The sequence below is a fragment of the Odocoileus virginianus genome, chromosome 6, assembly GCF_023699985.2.
Source record: "Odocoileus virginianus isolate 20LAN1187 ecotype Illinois chromosome 6, Ovbor_1.2, whole genome shotgun sequence".
In the NCBI taxonomy this organism is placed as follows: Eukaryota; Metazoa; Chordata; class Mammalia; order Artiodactyla; family Cervidae; genus Odocoileus; species Odocoileus virginianus.
In genome coordinates, this window is record NC_069679.1 from 18,731,153 (window position 1) to 18,755,219 (window position 24,067).

The 24,067-nt window shown below is 43.1% G+C and overlaps 2 protein-coding genes across 2 annotated transcripts in view; one reads left to right on the plus strand and one right to left on the minus strand.

Moving 5' to 3' along the window:
- The window catches only part of AVEN (apoptosis and caspase activation inhibitor), a 192,101-nt gene extending 174,635 nt beyond the window's left edge, over positions 1 to 17,466 (plus strand). The window contains exons 3-6 of the mRNA XM_070468943.1: positions 7,016 to 7,086; positions 12,922 to 13,017; positions 15,804 to 16,164; positions 16,977 to 17,466. Coding sequence (XP_070325044.1) covers positions 7,016 to 7,086; positions 12,922 to 13,017; positions 15,804 to 16,164; positions 16,977 to 17,092 — 644 coding nt within the window. The 3' untranslated portion in view covers positions 17,093 to 17,466. The remainder of the gene's footprint in view (positions 1 to 7,015; positions 7,087 to 12,921; positions 13,018 to 15,803; positions 16,165 to 16,976) is intronic.
- A 126-nt stretch (positions 17,467 to 17,592) lies between these two features.
- The window catches only part of RYR3 (ryanodine receptor 3), a 546,114-nt gene continuing 539,639 nt past the window's right edge, over positions 17,593 to 24,067 (minus strand). Inside the window, 5 exon segments of the mRNA XM_070468944.1 lie at positions 17,593 to 18,561; positions 19,460 to 19,511; positions 21,832 to 21,932; positions 22,380 to 22,444; positions 23,592 to 23,748. Coding sequence (XP_070325045.1) covers positions 18,466 to 18,561; positions 19,460 to 19,511; positions 21,832 to 21,932; positions 22,380 to 22,444; positions 23,592 to 23,748 — 471 coding nt within the window. The 3' untranslated portion in view covers positions 17,593 to 18,465.

Sequence of the window (24,067 nt, forward strand, 5' to 3'; positions counted from 1 at the left end):
TAGCTACTGCTGCTGGAACCGCCATAGCCACCTTGGTTTCGTTGGTTTGGCAAAGTATTGGCCTCCACCACTACAAGGGCCAGAACTTCTGCTTACAGTTTCTCCTTTCATGTCCAAAAGTTGAAGATTGATTGTAATTGCCAAAATCACTGTAGCTTCTGCCAACTCCGAAATTGCTTCCATCAGCACCAGATCAGCTGTAGCCATCCCCACTGCCGCCACATCCACCAGCACCACAGCCGCCACCAAAGCCACCTAGACCGCTGAGGTTTCCTCCACGACCAAAGTTGTCATTCCCACCAAGACCACCTTCACAGCCACCACCAAAGTCTCCAGACCACTTAGACCTCTTCGGCTGGATGAAGCACTCGCCATCTCTTACCTAGATAGGGTTTTCCTTGCTTCACAGTTGCAGCCATTCACAGTGTGGTATTTCTGAACGACAGCCTTGTCTACGGAATCATGGGCATCAAAGGTCACAAACGCAAAGCCTGTCTTTTTGCCCCTTAGTTATGATTTCTATCACTTCAATTTTCCCATATTATTCAAAATAATCTCTTGCGTTATGTTCTTCAGTGTCTTCTTTAATGCCACCAACAAAAGTCTTCTTCACAGTTAAGTGAGCAGCTGGCCTTTGAGTTATCTTCTCTTGAGATGGCCCTCTTCGGTTCCACAAGTCTCCTGTCCACCGTGTGTGGCCTTGCCTTCTTGGCCGCACCCACCTCCTCCGTATTGGCACATGTGACAAACTCGAAGCCTCTAGAACACTTGGTGCTTGGATCCCTCAATGCCATACAGTCTGTGAGCATTCCCCATTGCTCAAAATGGCTCCTCAGACTCTCTTCAGTTGTTTCAAAGCCCAGTCCACCAAGGAGGAGCTTCCATAGCTGTTCAGGCTCTTTGAGAGACAGACTTAGACATGATAACAGTGGAGCAGGGAGAGACTTCAGTGATGCTTACTGGACAGCGTCCACAGGCTGAAAGGCGGTGGACTTTTTCATGATGGCCATTCTGACTGGTGTGAGGTGATATCTCACTTTTGATTTGCATTTCTCTAATAATTAGTGATGTTGAACATCTTTTCATGTGCTTTGTGCACCGCTTGAAATATTCTGATTATTATCAGAAAGCATACCTAAGATCACATATACCTAACTTTCCAAATTTTTTTTAATGCTTTTTGCAATTAATTGATTGGAAAAAAAAAATCCGTCCTTAATTTTGGCTCCAGAAATGTGGCAGTAGAGCAATGTTGCTGAATTTCAAGAGACACGGAATTGTTTCCGTATCACCTGTATCTCAGCTTTTATTGCATTACACCAACTTGAGCTTTGTTGGAATAGAATGGGACTTTTATAACATAGGAAAAGTGTGAACTCTCAGGGTGCATCAGTTTTGTTTAAATCCTTCTATTCCCCCTCCCCCCATTTTCAGCAGATTCTAGTGAATAAATTATTTTGTAATAAATGATCGTTGGATTTAGCAGGCCTTCTCTTTTGCTACTGTTATCTGCAAAGTAGAATATTATGGGATTTTGTTGCTGTTGTTCAAGCAGCCTATATAATAAATACTAGCTGCAAAGTAGAGTATTACGGAATTTTGTTGCTGTTATTCAAGCACCTTATGTAATAAACACTAGCTTGTCTCCATCTTGTTTGAGAATACAGTGTAAGTAAATAGCAAGGCAGTTCCACAACCTCTTATACATCATAAAATTCATCTTTGAAGAAAGAGAAGGAAGAAAGTGCTATACTCGTTTTATGCTTTCTCTCTGTTCATTATGCTGTGCTATAATTACTTTCTGAACACTCAGCTGGTGAGTGTCCAAAATTCTGAATGCTTATGACTCCTAAGACACATTTCACCATGTTTATTCCATGTCAACAACAGCTGGCTTTCCCTGTTCTTCACTGGGTTCCATTCTGTACTTCTTCATTCTGATTCATACTGTTAGTGTGAGAGACGGGAACTCTGTCAACCAGAGAGTAAAGCAGGAGCGAAATTGAATGCATTGTGAATGCATCATGCTTTCTTATTTAAAAGAAGTCCAAATGTCTGATGTACAAGATATAGGAGTAACACATTTACTAATACCAGCATTGTTTTGTACGTCTTGATATAAGAAGAGTTTTGGTAACATGTTTTCTAGAAGTACTCTTGATTCTAGGAGTTGTAATTTTGACAAATCTGGACACACTTTCATCTTCAGTGAGAATTAAAAAGGTTGGCATTCTTTGTTGAAGATTGACTGTAGGTGTGTGGGTTTATTTCTTGGCACTCTGTTTCATTCCATTGGTCCATATGTCTGGTTTTGTATAATACCAACACCATACTGTTTTGATTACTGTAGCTTTGTATTACAGTATTGTCTGAAGTCTAAGAGCGTTGTGCCTCCTGCTTTTCTTCCATCAGGATTGCTTTAGTAATTTGGGGTCTTTATGGTTCCATGTAAGACATTCTTTAGTAGTCATTTAACCAGCTTATTTTTTTAAGATTAGCCTCTATGTGCTTTATTAGGATTTTAAAATTGTGTTGTTTTGAAGTTTGATTACTGTAAACAAAAAGTGCTTAAATATCTTATTTTTCTCACTTTCTTTTCTTTATATTTTTTATGTGAGTATTTGGTATCAATCAAGAATGACTTCTTGGTCAGAAAGACAGTTACAATACGATATCACTTATATGTGGAATCTAAAACATGATACAAGTGAACTTATTTACAAAACAGAAACAGAATCACAGACATAGAAATCAAACTTAAAAGAGGGGAAAGAGGTTTGGGAAGGGATAAAGTAATAGTTTTGGATTAGCAGATGCAAACAATTATATACAAAATAGACAACAAGATCCTACTCTATGGCACAGGAAACTATTAATATATTCACTATCCTGTAAAAAACCATAATGGAAAAGAAAATATGACTTTACAAAGGTCATTTTTTTTAATAGTTTTTCCTATTTTTGAAATTTTTACATTGCAAAAATCACAAGATTTGTGTCTGGTAACTGGATTTATTTTCATTGGCTCTTAAAAAATTTTAAGCTCAAAATTCTCCAAGCCAGGCTTCAATAGTACGTGAACTGAGAACTGTTCGAGCTGGATTTAGAAAAAGCAGAAGAACCAGAGATCAAATTGCCAACATTCTTTGGATTATAGAAGAAGCAAGAGAGTTCCAGAAAAATATCTACTTCTTTTTTATTGACTGTGCCAAGGCCTTTGACTGTGTGGATCACAACAAACTGTGGAAAATTCTTCAAGAGATGGGAATACCAGATCACCTGACCTGCCTCCTCAGAAATCTGTATGCAGGTCAGGAAGCAATAGTTTGAACCAGACATGGAACAACAGACTGGTTCCATATTGGGAAAGGAGTACGTCAAGGCTATATATTGTCACCCTGTTTATTTAATTTATATGCAGAGTACATCATGGGAAATGCCAGGCTGGATGAAGCACAAGCTGGAATCAAGATTAGCAGGAGAATTATCAGTGACCTCAGATATGCAGATGAAAGCGAAGAACTAAAGAGCCTCTTTAGTGAAAGAGAGTGAAAAAAGCTGGCTCAAAACTCAACATTCAAGAAATGAAGATCATGGTATCCGGTCCCATCACTTCATGGCAAATAGATGGGGACACAATGGAAACAGTGTCAGACTTTATTTTTTGGGGTTCCAAAATCACTGCAGATGGTGACTGCAGCCATGAAATTAAAAGATGCTTGCTCCTTGGAAGAAAAGCTATGACAAACCTAGACAGCATGTTAAAAAGCAGAGGCGTTACTTTGACGACCTTTGTCCATCTAGTCAAAGCTATGGTTTTTCCAGTAGTCATTTATGGATATGAGAGTTGGACTATAAAGAAAGTTGAACCCCAAAGAATTGAAGCTTTTGAACTGTGGTGTTGGAGAAGACTCTTGAGAGTCCCTTGGACTGCAAGGAGATCAAACCAGTCAATCTTAAAGGAAATCAGTCCTGAATATTCATTGGAAAGACTGATGCTGAAGCTGAACCTCTAATACTTTGGCCACCTGATGCAAAGAACTGACTCATTGGAAAAGACTCTGATGCTGGGAAAGGTTGAAGGCAGGAGGAGAAGCGGGCAACAGAGAATGAGATGGCTGGATGGCATCATCGATGAAATGGGTGTTATTTTGAGCAAGCTCCAGGAGTTGGTGATAGGGAAGCCTGGCGTGCTGCAGTCCACGGGTTCACAGTCGGACACGACTGAGCAACTGAACTGAACTAAATAATTAGCAGGGTTGAGCATCTTTTCATATGCTTTTTGTCTGTCTTTATATGTCTTCTTTGGAGAAATGTCTATTCAGGTCTTCTGCCCATTTTTTGTTTGGATTTTGTTGGTTGGTTCGCTGGTTTACTCCTCTAAGTTTTCTGTTATCTTGGTCTCATCTCCTGATATACCTGATGGTTTTTAATGAATTTTGGATACTGTATATAATATATAGTAGAGATAATTCTAGGCTATTGATAATGTCATTTTTCTCCAAAAAGGGTTTACTTTTACTTCTTTTAGTGAGAATCAGATTGAGTTGATTCACTCCTTTGTCTCAGACTTTGTGAGGCTGGCCTCTTCTCCTTCATCCCTACTTCTAAGATGTAGTCCTCAGGGTTTCATCTGAAAGTCTTGATCTTCCAGGATTCTTCTTCACCCATGGGCCCTGAACTCCCATTTTTGTCCACCCAGTGCCATAAGACTAGTGGAAGTTCTCGGTAGTTTTACAACCTCTTGGTTATTACTTGATGCTTAATTTTTCAGTGTCTCAGTATCACTTTGGAAACTAACACACGCCTCAAAGGGAAAAGCAGTTCTAAATGTTAGGCTCACCTCTTTGTGCTTTTCTTCAATCTGGGAACTTTGTCCCTCACATCCTCACTGCCTTGGTGACTCTCTAATGTCTTCAGGTAGATTTTTTGGGATGGTGGTAGGGGAATGTTCCTAGTTGTTTTCTGTAAGAGCATTGATTTCAAACAAGCTATTTGCCACTGTTGGAAACTTCCCTGTATTTGAAGTTGAATATTCAGATATTAAAAATACATAGAGCATGCCTTGTTTGCATTACTGTTATCTAGAATGACAGTGGATGAGATGGTTCAATGGCATCACCGACTTGATGGACATGAGTTTGAGCAAGCTCCAGGAGTTGGTGATGGACAGGGAAGCCTGGCGTGCTACAGTCCAGAGGCAGACACGACTGAGCAACTGAACTGATGACTGATGATATCTAGTACTGATTACATATTATAGGATCCACGCAGTCATAGGATCATTTTTAATATAGAAGTTCACAAATGTCAAAAGTAACACTATTTCATAAAATATTCAGCTGTTCGACCAAGTTTAAAAAATCTACCAGATTGATTTTTTATTTATTCATGATTCATTTCATTTATACATACTTGCATTTCTTATTCTCACCCCCTTTCCTGTTTTCCTACTAGGTGGTTTTGTTCTGGTTAATTTGCAGAAATTCTTTGTGTGTAAGAGATAGGCTCTTTGCCTAAATGTGCTACAGATGTTTATCACCAGCAAATATGGTTTGTATGACTGCTGCATTTTAGGGTATTTTTAAAGGTTGTTTTTTTTTTTTTGTAACCTTTCTATAGTCCTTTTAAAATACCAATATTGCACAAATATTTATGAAGTATCCACATATAATCATAATAATCATAATAATAATGTAATATAATCACATGCACTTATATACCCACATGCACAGACAAGATTTTATTAATTCAAATCCTTTATATCATACTTTTGGGGGATCAAATTGATTTGCTAGTGACTAATGATTGTGATTTTACCCTTTCTCATGATAAAGACTGATGTTCTTGGCCTGTTTTACCTTGAACTTCATCTTGTCAAGTGCTAGATGCTGGAGGTTTTATCTTTGTCTCTTTAATTTGGAATTTTACCTTTGCCTCTTTAATTTGGAATTCTTCACTTCTTTCCCCCCCTGTTTTAAGTTAGAAGTAAAGAATGGATTCTATGGTTAAATAACCTGAGAGAGATTATATAGGAGGAGGAAGTGGGCCTGTACCTGAGTCTTAAAATATAAATAGGATGTGAATGGGTAAAAGTGTGTGGGTCTTTCAGACAAGCGAGGAGGATTAAAAGAAAAATGAGGATAGCATAGAAAATGAAGTATGTTCAAACTGTGAAAAGAGGCTGACTCTGGAGCAGAAGGTCTGAAGAAATAGGAAGTAAATGTGCATTAATGAGGTAGGACCACATTTTGGAGGATCCTGAAAGCTAGGTAGAGAAATAGTTCTTTGCTTATAAATTGACTGTCCCTAATGCAAATAATCAGGTAAGTACACGTTTACGAAATAAGCCTTGTGTCAGGCTCCTGTGCAGAATCATCTGTCAAGCTTGTTTATCTTGATTCATTTTCCTTTATTCCAAGAGCTCATGCTCATTCCAGCCATGCATCATGATTCACATTGACTAATCTAAGGCACATCCTTTGGGTTTTATTTTGCATCTGACATTCTAACCAGGTGATTTTTGGAGTGATGGTTGAGGTTGGTAACCTTGCTTCAAAGAGATATTTTAAGTCATCATATTATGGGTCAGTTGAGAATTGCTCTCCTTCAGTTCTAGTTTTCTCCGTTCTTTTCTACTTGCCTACCCCCCAAATCATGCATATCAGTTTCTGTGCATACATTATGCAGAGAGATGAAAATATGCTTAAAATTGGGTAGATAGCCATGTCTGCAGGCAGGACTGTTTAGTTGTTCCTCAAGTGTGTAGGATGGTGGCTTATTGAGAGTTGAATAAAACAATGAATACAGCTGTCAACAATATTTTCAAGTGTCCCCTACACACAGGTTGCTGTGGAAAGACGTGGACTGGGACCTGCTGTTGAATGGTATCACCCAAGTTTGGGATGGTCAGCTCTTCAGAAATGGCACTTTTCCTTCCAAAGGGAAATTTAGAGAACTGAGTGTTCGCCTTTGGCTTTGATGTAAAATTGTATGTTTTTTTTTCTATTCCCAGGGGACTCCTTCTCACAGTTTCGGTTTGCCGAGGAGAAAGAGTGGGATAGTGAAGCTTCATGCCCCAAACAGGTAAGGTGAAGCTTTGTGTTGAATGTGGGTTGGCTCTTCTCAAGGATAAAGACCAGCATCTTTCGCACTGTTGTTTAGACAGAGTCTTCACATAAAGAAGAGTCTAGTACTTCGTGTACAGTTCAGCCTCAGTTACCTAAATTGCTCAGAAAGTTTTCAGGGAGCTTAAATTTTACAAGTTCTTGGAGCTGGAGTTGACCTTCATACCAGCCACTGTATGAAGTCCTCACACGGTTCATCTGTGACTATAGTTCATACAGACTGGGTTGCAGGGCCAAAGATTATGGTTATGATTTTGAGTGGATTACCTTGCCATTTGGCCTTCCACTTTTTCCCTTTCTGTGAAAATTCCTCTTAGAATTAGTTGAGAATTCGTTTTTTTTTCTCCCACAGTGTTTTTGGTATTACGTAAGAGAATCCTTAACTTTGTAGTTTTAAATAACTCTTTTATCTATAATTAGGAGCAGAAAGCTATAAAATAAGAACAAGTATCATAGTCTTTCAATGAATCCATAAAACCCACACACTTTATTTTCTTTGTATTCCTACCATATTTTCTTCCCAAAGGAGTTTTGATGATTCTCCAAGCAGGATTGCACTGATTCTTTTCATATGAGAGATGACAGGTATTCTCACCCTTTAAAAATGCACAGAGAATGAATGAGTGGTGGTTTGGCATATGCTCCCCAGCCCCAGGACTAGCGCATACTGTCCGATACAGTGATCAGACTGTCCGCCAACAGCTTCAGACAGGAGACCAAGCCACAGACTTGATGGGTAAGGTGTGGTCCCTTCCTGCCCATTCTGTTGTCAACTCAGTACACACAGTAGGTGACTTGCAATCCTAGGTGTTATGGTGTTATCCCAGGGTATGCTGGTGTTATGTTCAGTTGTTTGGGATGGACATTTACTTATCAGAAAGACAGAGAGAAGGAAAGTGACTTGTAAAATAACTGCCTGTCCCTTTACAAAGAGTACGTATTACAACATAGAAAAAGTTGGAAATTAAAAGTATTTGTTTTTCTTGAGTATGTTTGGGATGTACCTGAGTATGGTTTAGAGTTGTAGGACAGTTAAAAACAGATAAACGGAAGAATTTAGTGTAAGCCAAACGGCTCGTGTTTCAACTCCTTTGAACCATGTTGGCTAAAAGAGAACATTTTAATTACCTTGAGATTTTCAGATAATTCTAAGGTTTTTCATTCATCAAAACACTGAGCACTTGTTCTTTATTATATATTTTATTAGATGCCCTTTATTCAAAGATGGGAGAAGGCAATGGCAACCCACTCCAGTACTCTTGCCTGGACAATCCCATGGATGGAGGAGCCTGGTAGGCTGCAGTCCATGGGGTCGTGAAGAGTTGGACACGACTGAGTAACTTCACTTTCACTTTCATGCATTGGAGAAGGAAATGGCAACCCACTCCAGTGTTCTTGCCTGGAGAATCCCAGGGATGGCAGAGCCTGGTGGGCTGCCGTCTATGGGGTCGCAGAGTCGGACTTGACTGAAGTGATTTAGCAGCAGCGGTGGCAGCATTCAAAGATGAATGAGACAAAGCTCATGCTTGTTCATCACCCTAGGCCCTTTGCCTTAGCATAGTGGTAGATGACATGTGGTAGATGATCAGTAAATGTTTAGATGATAAATGAAAAAGAATGCAACATAAGATAATTGGTATAATAAGTGAACATAATATGGTGGGAGAAATCTGCTTTGGACTGGCAGTGACTGAGAGTAGGAGCGTGGGGTGAAGATCATTTGAATGGGCCCTGGTGGACAAGTGTGGTTCTGGTGGGTCCTCTCTGGGGAACAACAGGAGAATGATGAGATCTGAAAGACCAGGCTGTGCTCGGAGTTGGGAGCATAGCTGGACTGTGGTACTCTCAGAAGAGGTGGCTTCCAGGGTAGGTCTAGGCCACTTAGTACCAGCAGTTTTGTCTTCATTTTCATCTGGGGCAGTTTAGCATGTGGGTGAGAGCATAGCCATCAGAGACACAATCCTGAGTGTAAATCCTAGTTCTCATCTGTAAGATGGAACTAATCATTAAGTATAGCTCAGAGTTGTCATGAGGATTAGATTGGGTTATAAATAAAAGTTTTGTGCAGTTCCTGACACATAGGAAACACCCAAAATTAGCCTTTATTGCTACTGTTACTTGTTCACAAGAGTATTGTTCAGCAAGAAAATGGAAATGGCTAGACTGGACCTCCACAGTTTTGGGATGGAGGGACTGAAGAGGTCAGAGGTTGGAGGAGGAAAAGCAGTGGGAGGATACTGTGTTGGTTCACGGGAGGGGATGTGGGCTGACAGCGTGGGGCCGTGGCAGGGAAGACAGTTCACTGATGGATGAGCCTGCGTGGAGGACGACGGAGAATATGTCACGGGCCAGACAGGAGACATAAGGACAAGAGAGATTTGCAGGGGCTCTCAGCTCCCCAGCACGATGACGAGGTGAGCAGTGACAACTCATGGAGCAAAAGAAGGCAGTCTTGACCGTGAGTGTGTTGAGTTGAAGTATTAGTAGGACATCTCCCAAAGTGAATTCATCACTTCGCCATCAGAACTGCTCTGTGTCCCACTTCACTCCTCATTTGGTTCTGTTTATTTTTGCTTGCTTGAGAGAGAAAAAGAAGAGGAGAATCTGTCTATGTATCTGTCTACTACCTATCTGTCCGCCTCCCTCCCTCCCTGTCTGTCTGTCCATCTGTCTGTCTGTTCCTCATGTGCTTCCGTGTCCCCAGTGCCGCTGGTGACATGAGGAAGCAGAGTTGCAGCGGGTCCTGGTGCAGCCAGGACGGGAGGCGCCCGGCACCGCGGCTGTGACTGGCCTTCACAAGCCTGTGGCTCGTGTGCAGGGTGAAGGGGCTGTGGCCTGGCAGTCAGGGTCCCTGCTGCCGCCGTGTTGGCCCCGTTTCTTCAGGGGAGTTGGTCCCTCCGATCCCTGAGTGAGGTTTTCAGACCTGTTCTTTGGACAGTGTGGGAACATGGGAAGAGGGAATGTGAGGTGGGAGGATAACTTTGTAGGGTGAAAAAAATAGGCCCATTATTTTTTTAAAATCATCTGAGGCTTTTTTTTTCTTTTCATTTTACTTTTCAGTTTTGTTGACTAGTGACTTGTTTATTCCATAGCGCTTCCTCAAGCACCAGCAAGCACTGGGTGACGTGTGGTGGTTCCCGAACAACTGGCTCCTAATGGCGTATATGCCCTCCCTCACTTCCCCCCCGAGAGTGCAGTTCTGGATGGGACTCTGTACATGGAAGGCATCCCAGCTTACTCCTAAGTGTTGCTTGATTTGGGCACTTCCGCTGTAAAGTGGCCCCGAGTCCCTAGATGTGGACAATGAGTTCTGTAGCTACTGAGGAAGGTATAATGGTCTGATTAGAGGCTGTAAGTGGAGTTTTAGCAGGTTCTTTCCTCACCAGATGGTCTTTATACAGACACCGAGAGTAGGAGTCTGATCAAGTTCCTAGACAGGGAGGAACCTTTGGGAATAGATTCTCACCATCCAGACCGAGTTCTGTGCACACTATGGCAGAGACGTGGGGTGGAGGGACCTCGTTCTAACAGTCAAGGCTGGCTGTGCCCTCCCAGCCTCCACGTCTGCAGAAGAGGAGGCACCAGGTGGCCAGGCTTCACACACGCTCCAACTGTGAGTGGGTATAGAGTTGGCCAGGTAGGTGTGGAAGCCGGGCGCTCCAGGCAAAGTTAACCCACCAATTACTTTACAACATGGCGTCCAAAAAAGCTAACTCATGGTGGTTATTCCAATCAAACTTGTTTTCAAATTCACACTTTATTATTACAAGGGATTCACTACAGCTCCCTTTATGTCGGAAGGCATTCAGCTTTAGCTCTTTAGGGGACAAACTGGTGACAAAAATAGGGAAAGTCTTCTTACACAGTGGTGTATGATGATGGCAGATGCTAGGCTCTGAGACTCCTACAGGGAGACCAGGAGAAACCGCTGTGCTGGGCCGAAGTGTCGTGAGGGCCTTATGGAGACGGTAGCCTGTCACCTGGGCTTGGACGGGGGGTGGGAATTAAAGATGTGGGGGTCGGAGCAGCCAAAGGTCCGTCATTCAGGACTCAGCACACAAGCACAGCCTGGCCGTTCCTCACATCTCACAGACTCTTCCTTGTTAACAGCATACCTGTAGTGTGTTGCGCTTGATGTGAACGTGGGGAGGAAATCTGAGCACTTGTAGCTGGACCGCAGCACGTCCCCCTGGCCCTCCTCTGGAGACCTGAGAGTGGTTAGCAGCTCTGAGTAGTTGGCAGGCATGGTGGGCGGAGCAGGGGGTCTACATGTGGGGTCTTCGCAGACACCTCAGCAGTGGGAAGGGTGAGACTTCCGTTTTGTAATGAGGTAATTTACTCATGTGTTACAGATTCAGGACCACATTTTTCTAGTGGTCTCAGAGATTTTCTTCAAACTTCAAAACAAAGGCTGGCGTGCTGGCCCTAATGAAGCACTGGGCGTGCTGAGTGCAGGACTGAGGCAGGGCCCGTGTGTGGACTGAATTTCCTGCTCTCCTGCCAGGGCTTTCTTCTCCTCCATCCTGTTCCCTAAATACTCTGTCTCTATTTTTAGATGTAAGTTGTTTTTTTTTTTCCAGGGCAAGGGGCCACATCTGATGCTGCCAACATTGCTCCCCTAAGAGCTAGCCATCTCCAGAAACTTTCAAAAGGGCAGCTGAAAAGCCGTATTGCATTTTTCGATCCCTGTGTACTTCTGTTGTGAGGCTCAGGAGTTTGAGTGGGTCTGGATTTAGTGCTGAGGCTCTACTTGAGAACTCCAGGAATAACTCGCCACCTCCAGTCATCATAAACCCATCTACCCAAGACATCCTTATAGTGGATCTGAGACTCCATGACCCCTGGGTTTTCTTCTCTAACTTGAAGTCCATGATCATAGCAGAAGGCACAGTTCTACCTCGACCTGTGAGTCCTTGGTGGATGAGGTGGTTAGTGGTATCTGACTCTAATGTGGTGATTTCACCCACCTTTTAGTTTTTCCCTTGTCATGGCCAGGGTACCTAGAAGCAGCTGTTAGGGATCATGAGATAATCTGGAATGCCTTCTCAAATACAGTCAATCTGTGAAGGCATTGCCTGGATGGCACTTTGCGCCTGTGAATGGGAATGGAGTCCCAGGGAGTTTTAGTGTTGGCCTCACACACAGAGCTGCCAGCTGGAGGGTAAGTTTCCACCCCAGATTTCTGGTTGGAAGGGAAGTGTATGCACAACTCCGGCTGTGCCTGTCAGCCCCAAGTCACTGCCGAGACAGCTCTCCACTGCGCTCCCAAAGGCCAGCCATCTGAATATGGAGGAGGTGTCCAGTTATGTTTCATTAAATGCTTTGTATTTTCTCTGTAGTTCCAAGAACGTCCACAGTTTCCAGGTTACCATGCGGTCTTTTTTTTTTTTTTTCCTTTGGCCATGCAGTGCAGCCTGTAGGATCTTAGTTCCCTGACCAGGGATCAAACCCATGCTGCCACCCACCCCACCCTTGCCCTGCCCCGCCCAATGGAAGCACAGAGTCCTAACTATTGGACCACTGGGGAATTCCCATTCCATACAGTCTAGATTTGAGTGATTGCTACCCTGCTGCTACTCTGACCACCTGAGCTGTGGCTCAAGAAGGTGGTTTTGGTTTTGCTTATCTTCATGCAGAGATGATAGAACCATATCAGGTGTGATTTATGATTGTATTACTCCCAGCTAAAAGTCATGGATGATTTATTTATAGTTACTACTATCATCTTGTGCCCTTTTATTTCTGAAAGTTCATATGTAATCATCTTTATTGATCAATTTCTCTTTTTCTATAGAATTCAGCATTTTATGTGGACTGTGAGTCACTGGTTCGAGCCCTTCAAGAATTGCCTCTCTCACTCCGACTCAATGTTGCGGCTGAATTGGTTCAGGTAGGAACCCTGATGGCATCTTGAGGCTGGTGCAAATTAGGGCAGGAGAAGCAAACTGAAAAATACCTCCCTGCAGGATTTCTCAGAATCAGCTTTTCCTTCCAACAGGCTGAGTGTTTTGTATCAGGTAGAATTTTGTAAAGTTTTGAGGGAGAACGAAATACTTTTCAGTTTTTATCCTGTTTTATTGATATATTTGGAACATTTTAAAGGATAAAATGTAATGGAATTGAATGAAATGTGAAAGTAGAGAGTCTGGCTTGTGTTGTACCCAAAATGTTTATGTGTCAGGCTCTGTGTTAGGCACTCAGGTTACAGTGGTGAATAGACAGACATGGTTCTTGCCCTTATGGAGCTTAGTCTGTTGGGAAAGACGGGTATTAATCAAGTTACCAAATTGCACTAAGTCCTGTGAAGGATAAGCACCATGTGCTAGGAGAGTATGTAATAATGAACCTGATCTACTTTGGTATGATGTTAGGAATGACTTTTCTGAAGAAGTTACAGGTAAACTGAGAGCCAAAGTATAGGAACACTTGAGTTGAGATTTAAAGAAGGGTAACCCAATCAGATCTGTAATAGCAGTGCTGGTAATAATGACAACAATAATAAAGAATATTCTGGCTGCAGAATGGAGAGAAGACTGTGAGATTGGGGTGGGTGTGTCGGGGAAGTCTGCACATGCACACCCATGCAAGAGTAGTGTGGATGAGGAGAGGCAAAGTGAGTGGCTCTTGCACGGTTCAGCTGAGTGATGCTGTAGCCTGGACCAGCAGCGGTGGGGAACTGGACTTTCCCAAGAACTGAACTACAAAAGGAAAATTACTAGGCCTTGGTGAAATACTGGCAGTGGAGCAGGAGCAGGCAAAGAATTCTCGGTGTTCCAGCTTGTGCAACCCAGTGGTAGCTAGTATCAGCGAGGCTTGGACAGTATGAGTTTGTTCTGAGGTTTCAAAGTGAAAATAATAGTAAATCGAATGTAGAAATTTATAGTTCAGAATTAAGGGCTAGAAATATAAATTTGGGGGTTACAACCAGTGTAGGGTAGGTAAGAGGAGCCACTGAATGAGATAAGAGAGGAAGGGTCCAATGTTAAACCAGAAGGAACTTAGAAATTTCTTTGAGACTTGACTGGATTTTTTTTTTTTTTAAGTGAAACCCTGGGCAGTACTAAATAGAATCCAAGCAACTAAAATGATCAGTTTTGTTCTACAGGTGAATATGATGCCAAGCTTAAAGATCACCATGAACTGGTTACCCATCCAATTGCTGTTTCTATGCCACTTAACTTGCCTTAAATGTAGGGCAAGTAGAATTCAGGGCTGGGGGACACTTCGGGACTGAGAAGTAGAAAGACTGGCATTTGCCTCTGATGGGGAATCACCCTGGGGCTTCTTTAGGCATGTTTGGGGTTGTCTTAACGATAGGGCAAGTATTATTTTTCTTCTGGGTGTCCAGAGATGGTTAGAGTTCAGACATACTTGGTTTGGTCCCACACAATGAGGAATGGTTAACAGGACCTCATTGGGGTGAAGGTGATGGGGACCCCAGAATTGAGGAGAGAAACGAGGGGAAGTGTTATGAGAAATCCAAAGTGAAGGATGACAGGCCTTAGGAGGAAAGATATAAAGTAATTACAGGAACTTCGAAAACTTGGCTAAATAGTTTTAAAATACCATCCCTTCCCCATTATGTAGAGCAGTTATTCTCAACTGTGTTTGTACCTTACTCACCTGGGGAGTGAACAGACAGACAAAAATAATGCCGGACAGCCAATCCAGACCATCTGAGTGATTACCAGATTAGAACAGGGCAGGCATCCCAGCTCCACCCTGCACACTGACAGTGCTGGGTGAGTGTTTAAGTTCGTGTGTTAGGCTCTCCTGTCTTAAAAGCCCTGAGGAGTTAATAGCAAACTGGATCTGCTCAGGATGCTTCAATGTACAAGGGGACAGCGGCTCCAAGAGCAGCTGAACCTACCCGACTGCTGCCAGGCTGGTCACCCCGGTCCTCCCTCCAGAGCTGTGGTTCTCAGTGGTCTTCTACATTACAGTCAGCTGGGGGGGAGGGTCTAACTCTACTAAATTACAACATGTAGCAAAGTGCACATGTAAATCTTTATAACCATGGAATCACCATCTAGATCAAGAATCAGAATATTGCCACCACCCAGAACCACCCCCGCCACCCAGCCCTGACCCAAAGCAGTACTTCCCTAAAACCACTATCCTGACTCCTAGTATTCAAGAGTTAGTTTTGCCTGTTTGGGGAGTTTTTACAAATGTAATCAGATAGAATGTTTTCTTTAGTGTCTGGCAATTTTTACTCACGAATGACCGTTAGTAACATTATTTTTCTTCTTAGTGAATTTGTTCCTTCACCTCTGTATTTGTGCATTTTAGTACGAAGAACAGATCTGATTTACTTATTACTCCTCAGTGCCTTTTGCAGACGTCTGCCTCGTCACAGGCTTAAGTGTGTATTCACATAGACCTGTGGTTCTATCTGATCTCAGGCCAGTGATGGGAATGCATGGGGCTTTTGATTTCAGCTCTACTCTGGTTAGCACAAGGCTGGGGTGAACATAGCGGGGAGGTGTCCCACATTTACCCCTATTAATTAGAAAGGGTGCTGGGGCAAGCCTGGATGGAGACACTTTGTGACCTTCCTGCCTGAACTGAATTTCCTACTCCACAAAGTCTGATGGCTTCCTCTGCTTTAGTTCCTGCTTAAGCAAATAGGGCAGGGCTCACAGTTTTAACTCAGATATTGTGCTTCTCTTTCAGACTGCCCTTCCCTTAGAGCTCCCTCAGGTGAAACCAAAGAGAAATAATGATGGCAAGGCACTAGGGATGCAGCTAAAGGGGCCCTCGGGCCCTGGAGGAAAGGGGTCCCCCTCTGAGATGAAATCCACCACCGCTGGCTTCCCCATGTACCCGGGTAAAGACGGCCCAGGATCGGGTCCTTCCAAGGGTTCTCAGAACCCCACTTCCCTGCTGCAGTTGGCAGCAGATCATTTGGAAGAAGAGCTAGATCTGCTGCTTAATTTAGATGCGCCTGTGAAAGAGGGAGGTGACATCTTCTCAGACCAGACAGCTCAGGACCTGGAATCCGAGAAAGGTGGGGAGGTGGTCCAAGAAGCAGCAGGTACGGTTTTCATTTTATTCCCCACCTATCTTCTTGATTCTGGTGTTTTTCTGAGAATAGCTTCACCTCCATCACATCCCCACACATCCTCATCGGTGTCTGCCATCGATCTGGCCTCGTTCACTGACATCTATTTCTGTGCTCACATCTCTGCTTCCCCCTGAGCTGACCTTTCTGAAACATCGTTCTCACTCGATAATACTGGCCTTCCAAAGCTGCTACCTGCTTGATTGCAATCTTAAACCTGGGGCTACAAATTGAACTCATGCTATAAAAGGCATTTAGAGCCTTGTGGCCTCAGCTGTGCAACAGCAGACCTTTTAATCGACTGTCTGAACGGGCCTGGGGACCAAGTCTGTATGCTTCTTGCCTGCTATTCCGCTTTTGTTTAAAAAGGAGGAGGGTTCCTCACATGCCCGTCCTGTGAGATGGTGGCCCGTCTGACAGGGAGAGGCCTAGTGACTGCCCCGTCCATACACTGCCCTCAGGACCCTCTGATGACTTTCCAGGATCACTGCTTAGTAAAAAGGAGACAGAGCTATCGGTCTTAAAAAAAAAAAACAAAACCTCATGAACTGTGAGATTCACCATTCAAATAAATAGAAGAGCAAATCTACCCCATTTATGAATTTGTTTAGGTATTATTGGATCTTCTTAGGGAGTAGGCACAGTAACAGAACGTTTCCTCTTATGGGGGGGTGTGGGGAGTAGCAACTTGGTTGATTTCTCGCATGGATCAAACCCCAAGGAGGCATTAACCCTCAATTCTGAGACTAACGGCGAAGTTGTTAACATTGCGTTTCTTTTCTTAGAACCTGCAAACCCATCTGTGTTGGAAGAAAAGAACATGGCCTCAGGGCAACCAAGTATATCCAGAAATGTTACCGAGGAAGAGCTTGAAGACTGGTTGGACAGCATGATTTCCTAATGACAGGGAAAGAGAGAGGGAAAAGGAAATGAAAACTGCCTGAAGCCAATTTTGGTTGCCTTGTAAGGGTGCGCAGGCCCAAGACTGTCCTAGAACAGCTGGTTTACGAGCACGGCCCAAGCCCATGTGGCCATCACTCTTATTAGTGCATTAGATGCCTTCCTCCATGTTCAACATCTGAAATAGACATTTAAGAGGCTCGCTACATTTGTTCTCTGGCTTAGTAACTGAACAGATGCCTTAAGGGCAAGAGATGTTTCCACCCTTGTTTCCAGTTTCTTCCTGTTTACAGCATAGCAGGTGCTGCTGATGAAGAGGAGAGAGTTAAGCAACCAGGCATGCATTTTGCCAAAATAAAGACACACTGGTCTGTAGATTGTTTTTCTTTCTTTCTTGTGTGGGGGGCTTTGGGCTATTTGTTACTCCCATGTCCCCTCCCCTGCAGTCACAGGGTGGTTGGGAATCATCCAGAAGGTGGTTCATTACAAGAGGCCAAACCGTGGAGTGGTGTGTATGACTTTATTGCAGTGGGCACTTCATGTTACTTAAAGAGATTCACCTAAATAGAGCAGCTTCACTACTTACAAGGGACCATAAAGCGTTGCTCAATTTGGCTTAAGGTTGAGATTTTTTTTTTGAATTTTCAGTACAGTACTTCTAATAACAGCAATTGATAAGCTGTTACTGAAAAACAAAAATCTTATGAATAACTTTTCAAGTGCAGTTCATAAAGTAAGAGAAGATCAACACATCTAATTAATGGAACTGTCCATCTTGAACATAAACATAAAAAACTTGCATAGCTATATCTAAAGAGGTTTTTAAGGCACTTAATCGATATTTCAGTGTCGACAAAGTGGTGGTTTTTTGTTTTCTATTTCTTTAACTGCTTAAAGCTTTTCAAGCTGATTCTGGATACATTCACTAGCAAGTACCATGGGAAAAATTAGACTGCAGTTAAAATGATTTTTTTTTTGTAGCTCAGATCATGAATCACTAGTGGGCTACTGTCACATGGCATTCAATTGTTTAAAATTCCAGGTATTATGCATCTAAAACTTCCTACATCTCCAGCCCGTCCCTCAGTGACGTCATCCCCACACCCTAGTTAGAACTGAAAAATGTGAAGACTTTCCATTAGAGCTTCCTTGATGCTGTGCCATCCTTTTAACATTTTGACGGGTCATCTCCCACCATGTAAGTCCATTAAGTACAAAAATCCAAGTCAATTCCGAAATATCACAAGTATGTAATGAACTCTTCCTTGTACGGGAGGCCTTTAGGAAACGGCATTTTTCCAATGTGTTGCAGAATTGTAAGAGAAGGATTTTATTGACCATCCAGAATATGGTGGAGGCGTCTTTCATTCCCATTTATCCAAGCTGATCTTCGTATTGTTTCCGGAAGCAGTCACCAGCTGGGAAGAAATCCCAGCACCTTTCCTGGTACATCTTCCAGACGTAAGATTCCTGAAATAGTGAGAACCAACCATAGTAAGCTGAAACCCAATTTATTTCCTGTCTCTGTCTCCCTTTGGGAATATTGATGTGGATGAGGTCCAATTGGCACATTCTTCCTTGCTCTGTTTTCAGCCACCGCACCCCCACCCCCCCCCGCCCCAACCATCCCAAACAAAAAACCCCCAGTGAAACCAACTCAGTGATTGCCACTAAAAATACTTGAAGATTTAGCAGTGAGTTGATTCTGCATCATTTGTAATTGGGAGGAGGCAGAATGGATGAGGAGAGAGCAGTGAGTGTCCACTGAGGCAGGGGCCAGGAGAACCAAGGCTAGATACGGATGCCAATTGCCTTTAAGTGTCTGAGCCATGAAGTTTTCCTACAAAGCCAGTGATGTTTGAATATTCCGTAACCTACCTCTTCCTCCCCTGTTCTCTGCCTTTGTTTCTTGTTCATGCTTAGTCACAGAATCCCTCTGACACACACACTGTCACAGCCACCCCTCCGCATCCCTGCGTCACCCACATAGGAGGTCGTTATCTTCCTCGCGCTGTCTCTCCCACCCTTTTACTCTGACGCTGCTGCTCTCTGCGGCACCACCCACTCGGCCTCACATGGTCTTTTTCTCTGTTACCGTTCTCCCCACCTCCAGTGACTGCTCAGAAGCAGCAACCTTAAGGGCTTAGCAAATGCCAGTGTGTGCTGGGAAGGATAACCAGGGGGCCTTGTGCAACAGATGGGAGTTTGCCTTAAAATTTGACTTCGTAATTCACAAGAGATGGTTCACAATGCAGGAAGCAGTGGGGAAATACATGGAAGAGATGGATGGGGTCATTTCTCTACTGAGTTTTGACTTAGGAAGGGGAAGCTCTAACACAGGGGTGTGATTTTATTAGATATTTCTCACCTGTCCCGTGTGCTCTGTCTCATCTTTATTAATCAAATACATGAGGAAGAACCTGGAACAAGGGAAAAAGCTTTAACAACTGAGAGAAAGACAGTATTAGATACTTTGGTTAGAAAACTAAAAGTTCATTTACTCAAGTGAACTGGGGAGAGGATCAAATATATTGTTGAGCATCACGTTGACCACTGTACCTTTCAGAATTGGGGAAATGTGGTGTGACAACATACACCATTATTTTCTAATAATAATATACATAAATCTCAAAATGAGCCTTTCTGTGAAAAGAGGCCCTTTAATGGGTGGCTCAGACGGTAAAGTGTCTGCCTACAATGCAGGAGACCTGGGTTCGATCCCTGGGTTGGGAAGATCCCTGGAGAAGGAAATGGCAACCTACTCCAGTACTCTTGCCTGGAAAATCCTGTGGACGGAGAAGGATAGGCTACAGTCCATGGGGTCACAAAGAGTCGGACACGACTGAGCGACTTCACACTTTACTATCACCAAACCTTGAGCCAGGATCACTTCTGAGGAAGCATTATAGCTACCATTTTATTGTTTTTTTAAAAATCCTAATATAAACAATAAAATGGTAGCCGAAACTCTAACCATATAATTTTTAGTTGGCCAGTTTATCCTCTTTTCAATGCAGAATTGAAATCATGTGTATCTCAAAGATGTGTCACAGAAAAGTACTGAGTCTCACTCAGTTGCCCTGATTTTTCAGAAGTGTTGTTTTGTCGTTGTTGTTTTTCCAGGCAGTGGGGGTAGGCCAGTGTAGTTTTACTTGCTCTAACCAGGAGGCTTGTGTCTAAGGTTTGAGTATGTCTGGAACACAGAATCATGGGAGGCTAGGGCCTGCCTCTCAGCTCACATTATGCAATCTCAGAGGCAGCATCCAAGGGAATCGGCCTGTGCCCATCAGGAAAATGACTGTGAGGCTGGTGAAAGGAAGAGAAAGCATAAATAGCATCCTTGGGAGGGTGAGGAGAGCTTAAACCCCAGATTGAGTTCTCCCAGGATATTCTTAGGTTTACAGTCTCAGATTGTGGCCCACAGTGAAGCAATAACTACATTCCTTCCTTCCTTTTATCAGACTAAGAAAGGAAACATAACCAGTATCTTGTCATATAGGACATTATTGCTTTCCTAGCACATTTAATTCACAAAGCACAATTTTCAGGGGTGGGGGGGAAGTTTTAAACATGAATAAGACTGGTTCTCTCCCCTCAAGCTTGCTAGTGGAGGGGCACAGAGAAAATACACTCTTATGTACAGAGTGCCATGGGAAGTACCTTCGAGAGTCCCAACTGTTTATCCACGGGCCTGAGATGGGCCACAGGCCCACCTTTTCTAGAGGTACAACCATCCTGATCACCTCCATGAGGATGCAGACAACAATGAACACTCATGGTTTGAGGAAAGGTATGCCCAAGTGATTTTTTTTTTAAACCTGTGTTTTTGTCTTAAACTCATTTTAGCAAAAAGACATTGTTACTTCTCTTTGACAATAACCTCCCTCAGTGGCAAGGCCCATTCCATCCTAAAGAAAGATTAGAATTTTCTAAACAATACAGGGTAGACACAGAGGGGAAGGGCCAGGCCAGTTAGCAGAGCCCAGCAGTTTCTTTTCTTGAAAATGATGATCACTTACAGAATCTGAATTGTCAGGTGATGTACATTCCCTGCAAATTCTGTAAGTTTCCTAGGCAGTCTGTGGCACACAATAGACTCTGAATACCTTCTGCCCGAATGAGATATTTATTATTTACCTACTGGGTGCAGGCCTCAGGTGCTGGGATACAGCAATGTGAAAACACACACATCTTAAAGAAACCCAGCCTGGAAATTAACCCTGGAATCCAGCATCGTGCAGGTCAGGGGCCGCCTTGACAAGAGCAAACAGGAATTGGTGGGGAGGAAGGCCAACTGCAGGGGAGAGTGAGTGAGTATTGTGAGAAAGAGAAATTGGAGACTGTGAACAGGCACACTTTTCCATTTTTTCTGGAAGAGAAGGAAAAGTGGGGCCATTGCTGTTTTTCTTTGTTTAGGATTAGAAAATATTATAAGGTGCCAGGAAAAATCCCCAAGAGAAAACCTGCTGGAGGTAAAAGGACCTTGGGAAAGGATGAGATCTAATTCCAGGTGGAGAAAGCAGAAACACGTCTGCACACATCTAGGAAGACAGGAGAGGCAGGGTATATGGCAAAGATACGGCTCATGGGGACTCCTGCAAGTTCTTTCCTAATTGCTCCTGCTTTCCAGAGACCAAGGAGGAAAAGACAGTAGCAGAGCGCAAACTGTAAGACGTACACTGCAGGTAACTCACTGCTCTTCCCCCAACCCTGTCCCCCCCTCTGACCGAGGATACTCACAGGTAGTTGGCTAAGTTGTGCTCTTGCAGGGTGTGTGTTTCGAAACCATGAGGGGTCGTGTCAAAGTAGTCATTGCCAATCCCGCAGATGAAACATTTAGTCTGAGAAAAACAACAGAGAAATGAGGAGGCGTGACGTTACAGGCAGTTGGACAAAGGGTGGTGATCTCTAACCGAATTGAGAGAGACTGCAAAATATTTCCCTTTCGTGCTTCAGGCTGTTAGTCACCTACCCCACAGTCTCATGTACCTAGCTTCTGGCTAGCGGAGGGGACCTGCTCTCATCTAAGCTTGGGGCATGACAGAGGCGGCAGGTGGGAGGCGGGTCGGGCACAGAGGGTGGAGCAGAAGAAATGCCCAGAGCTGCCGGATGGCCACAGATAAGAGGACAGGCATGGAAAACAAACTTGGGTAGTAGTTTTGCCTAGGGCTGAGGAAGAGCAGAACCTTTTGTTTAAAAAATCCATTTGCAAAAAAAAAAAAAAAAAAAAAAGTCCACTTGCTGTGAGATACAAAAATGGGGCTGGGATTTAGTAGAACGGTAGGTACCTCCATATCCTCTCGGACTTGTTCCTGCTGGTCTCTCAGCTCCCCGAAAGCATCAATGATGAGACCTGGAATTTTAAATATGAAAACAGAACGCTTTGCATAACCTGTTTAGTAGTTCAGAGCAGAAGTCACTTTGTTTAAAAAATAAAAAGGGGAATTAGGAAGCTGAATGATACAATTAAACCAAAATCAGAAAAAAACAAAAACAAAACCCACTTGTGTTTTCAGATGCTGCATCCTGGTTAATCGCTTTTCATGGTTCCTCTTACTCCACCTCTCTGCAGTATTTGATGCTAACTGCTCACTCTTTCTTGACTCTCTCGTCTCATCCTTCCTTGCTCGTCCTGCTGTTTGCAGGGCTGTTCCTTTTCTGTCTTCCTTATCGGCCCTTCCTGCCCCTTAGGCACTGATGTGTATCAATCGGGGTTCCTCCTCAGCTTTTCTGCTTTTAAATCTCCACACCCACATCTTCAACCACCACCACTAATGGATCCCATTTCTTTTAGTTTTGCATTCATTAACACTTATTTTTTTTCCATTAATTTTTATTAGTTGGAGGCTAATTACTTTACAATATTGTAGTGGGTTTTGTCATACATTGACATGAATTAGCCATGGATTTAAAATATGTCCTTATTTAATATTTTTATCCTATACCATTCCTGATTTGTCTCCTAAAAGACCTATTAGAGTTAACTGCTTGTTGGTCCTCAACACCTGTATGGCTCATAGGTCTCTTGACTTGGCATGACTTAAAATAATCTATCACCATCGTTCTCTAATTCCTGACAAGCTACTAACTAACATACCAGTACCTCTCCCTGCGAAGAAGGAAAAAAACATGTCACACTCTCACAGCTCCTCTTTCTGCTCCTTCCCCACCCCACTGCCTGGGAGGTAAATGACCAGGGCAGAAATCATGAGGGCCCATACTAGCCACAGGAGATACTTAAGAAGTAGAATAAGATGGAAATGATCAATTCAGATTTGGCAGTGAAGGAGGGTGGTCCTCTGCAAGGATGTTCAAGTTTCTTGTACTGCCTGGGTATATCTTTGGCCTTCTAATATAGTAGATATCTAGAAATGTCTTGTTTGAATTAACGAGTAAGTGAATGCACAAACCTTTTTACATAAAACAATTAAGTGATAGATGCAGAAAGGTAAAGAGATCTAGACTGAGCCCCGTACACACAACATAATGGGGAAGCATACCTTGTATGATGGCTAGCAGGATGACAATGACGAAGAAGAAGAAGGTAATGTCAAAAACGATGCGATACATTTCATATGGGTCCCCGGCAGGGTCTTCAATTTCATCACCGATGCCACCTCCAGCTCTCACTCCCACGTACATGTGGAACAGGTAACACTAGAGAAGAAAAATCATGGCAATTTGAGTAAAAGCTGAAGAGTTTTGCTTGCTGTTATGGAGATGGTCTGATCATTCATATAATTAAAAATATGACTGCCCTGAGGCAGGAGAAGGGTACGCTTCACAATAACACATTCATACTGCTAACTCTGGGCTTGCACCCTCTACTGTCTATAAAGACGGAAAGATTGCTGTTCCATGTAGCCTTTAAAGGATAGTTTTTGCTCCTTTTCTAAAAAACAGTTTTGAACTATTGGACACACACATGAGAATTCACTCTAGGCATGTATAAGATAAAAGGACTTTCGGCTCTGAG